Below are 3,025 nucleotides of genomic sequence, written 5' to 3'. Positions count from 1 at the left end.
TCCCCCCCCCCTCCTTTCTTCCCTCCCCCAACCCCCTTTCCTTTTGCTACCAGAACTACAAAAACAAGTACTTTTACAACTGCAGTTAGTTTTGAATGTAATTATCTCGTCTGGGTCTCCAAATGTTTCAGCACCACTATAAAACAGTCCATTCTTATTGACTTAAACGACCCTACCTTGCTACTTAACAGCAGCCGTTTCCAGACCGATTCCTCTTACCCTCTACCAAGGGTAGTATTTAAATTGTGCTTACTATGATTAAATATTCATCTTCATCTCATTACATTCTTCTAGCTCTTCATCCATAAAATATAAAACACAATTCATATTAATTATATCAAAGAAAATAAAATTTCAGTCACTGAAAACTGCAATGACTATTGTGCATAGTCAAGTTATTGCTATTTAACTGCTTTCAATACTTTGCAGGATAAACCATTGCCACCTGTTTCCTCCAATTTTGTCCACCATCAGACTGCTGGCAGAAAAGGACCAACCGACTAACTGCTCACCCTATACAGACACACGCGCGAGAATTGCCATTCTGAAATCCACCTAGAAGATTCCGGAATCACAAAAGTGTATTGTCCTAAGTGTTGGAAGCTGGAGATCCCACACCTGCACGGGAATCTCTCATCGTCTGTGACCGGTGTTTGCGCAATCCTAGACCCCTCTCTGAGTTGTTTGTTTTGTTTTGTTTTGGTTTGGGGGGGTTTTCTTCCTGCTTCAAATTTTCAGGTTTTGTTTTACTTTTCTGGAGGAAAATCTGGGATTAACGGCTAAGCTGGCACGGTGATGGGAGCATTTTGAGCCGATAACAGAGGCCAAGTAAGGAGGAGATTTTATTCTTTGTTTTAAACGGAAGGTTTATGTCTTAACCTATTTTCTGTTTGACACAAGTAGGCGCGCGGGTGTTTTACTGAGTGCTACTTTAGCCTAGGGTGAAACAATGGTGAAATGGTATGGGTTAAACGCCCCTATCCACACGATTAGGTTATTTAAGAGGCGGGACCTTCGAAGTTAACGTCCATCTCTGAAAGGACCGACCGAAGTAGGAAATCGTGTGAAGTGCCTTTCCCAATGACACAACGTGGGACCGAGCTGAGGCTCGAACCCCCGAACCCGCAATCTCATGATTACAAGTCCGGTAGCCTAACCACAAGGCCACCGACGTCACACACACACTTACACACACACACACACACACACACACACACACATACATGCACACACACAAACACAAACACACACACACGCACACACACACACATACACACACATGCGTAGACATGACATAACTGGAATCCATAAAGAGATAATGCGTCACAGTTATAGTCCACAAGAATCATTTATCAGAATAACAGCTATTTGAGCTTTTCATTGAAGTACACAGCAGAAGTGCTATGAGCTACCTAACATTTATTTTCGGCCTGATGAACAAACACTTTCTCCAAATCAGTTTTACTTCTTAATTTTATTCAAAGTTTTTACATAGGCATTATTATTACTGGCTTTTTGTTTTGTTTTCTTTTGATTTTTTTTGTGTTTTGTTTTTCATTTTATGGGTTATTTTGTTTGTGTGGTTTTTCGGGGGTTGTTTTGTTTTGTTTTTGTTTTTGTTTTGTTGGTTGTTGTTTTTTTAGGGGGGGGGGGCGTCATGAACTTGTAATGAACACCAGTGGGGGGACGATGGCGTTATTTTTTTTTCTATAATATATCATAATACCGTGACTCAAACCAGCCTCAAGGGAGATACATTTTTTGTTCTTGAAAATACACTTTTCACTGGCATAGACAAGCAGGCGCCACATAAATAACAACAATGATATCCAATACCTGCAACGGAAACGAAAACATCAACAAGAACAATACAAGTAGTTAAGATTGAATGATTGATGGGCTGCTTATTGGCTGTTTGATTGATTGATTCATTGATTGGTTGTTAATATTCCCCATTCGCATTGACAAAAATTCTAACATTTGGGAGGCTACTGCCTCTATCCTGTCAAATATGATCAACACTGGTTGGGTTGAAGAATCCCCGCTGACAGACAGAGATTAACTCAAATAAAATAAAATGTCGTACTTGGAAACTGAACCCACATAATAATATTATGTATGCTAACAGTCAATAGAAAGGGGTGATGGATGGAAAGCAAGCAGCCGTGATAAATAAACTTGTTGTTACCTGTGCAGTCATCAGACATGAAGTCAACTCGATAATTCCTCGGGCCAAGAGCCGGAAGTACGTCTAGGAAAAGTTAACTCCTCAAGGGATATCATCCTTGGAACACATCGAAATACACTTCACGCACAGCTAGGCACGTACACGTGCGCGCACGCAGGAGAGATCACACTGGTGAATGAGCTCACTCACTGATGACCACACGTACAACACTCAACAATCACAGAAATAAACACAAGCCCGTCCTTCCTTCCTTTGCCTGTAGCTTTGTCAAAGAGTACTCCGTCACTTCCGGTTCCGGTTCCTTGATGACGTTATCTGAGGAGGATACAAAGGGCGTTTTTAGATTATCGTTATGGTCTAGTCAGCAAAATACGAACAATGGTTCTAAACTTGTCTCAGAGATAAATATGACAATAGTGTACAATCATGTGTACACTAACGTGTACTTATCCATATTGTGTAGAAAATAAAAACGAGGAATTGGGCTCTTCAATGCTCCTGTGCATCTGTATGCACAATTATCAAAATTTAGCTTGCACCATAACGATAGATGTCTAACAGACTTTTACGCCGCACATCCTCCTCCATGAAGTTGAGGGTGCAGGTGAAGATACATTCACATCAGAATTAGAACAGAATTGCCACCCTTGAGAGACATTAAAGCGAAGCCTTCCTTTGGACGAGTACACAACTTTAAATAGGAAGTTTGACGAAAATGTCAAACTGACAACAAGTAACAAAGTGTCAAGAGTTAATCTGAGAGAGACGCCCTGGGGGGTTTTTCCCCTTCAAGTCCCTTCCTCGCATTTGGGTATTACATGGGAGGTGGGTGGGGGG

At 41.1% G+C, this 3,025-nt stretch overlaps 1 protein-coding gene across 1 annotated transcript in view; it reads right to left on the bottom strand.

Annotated features, from left to right (window-relative positions):
- The window catches only part of LOC101855106 (protein Wnt-5b), a 147,235-nt gene that overhangs the window by 131,969 nt on the left and 12,241 nt on the right, over positions 1-3,025 (bottom strand). Inside the window, exon 2 of the mRNA XM_013083277.2 lies at positions 2,189-2,503. Within this exon, the coding sequence (XP_012938731.1) occupies positions 2,189-2,207 (19 nt within the window). The 5' untranslated portion in view covers positions 2,208-2,503. The remainder of the gene's footprint in view (positions 1-2,188; positions 2,504-3,025) is intronic.

This window comes from Aplysia californica, unplaced genomic scaffold (assembly GCF_000002075.1).
Source record: "Aplysia californica isolate F4 #8 unplaced genomic scaffold, AplCal3.0 scaffold00222, whole genome shotgun sequence".
NCBI classification, from domain to species: Eukaryota; Metazoa; Mollusca; class Gastropoda; order Aplysiida; family Aplysiidae; genus Aplysia; species Aplysia californica.
Note: the sequence above shows the minus strand (reverse complement) of the source record. Positions and strands in the feature narration are given on the sequence as shown.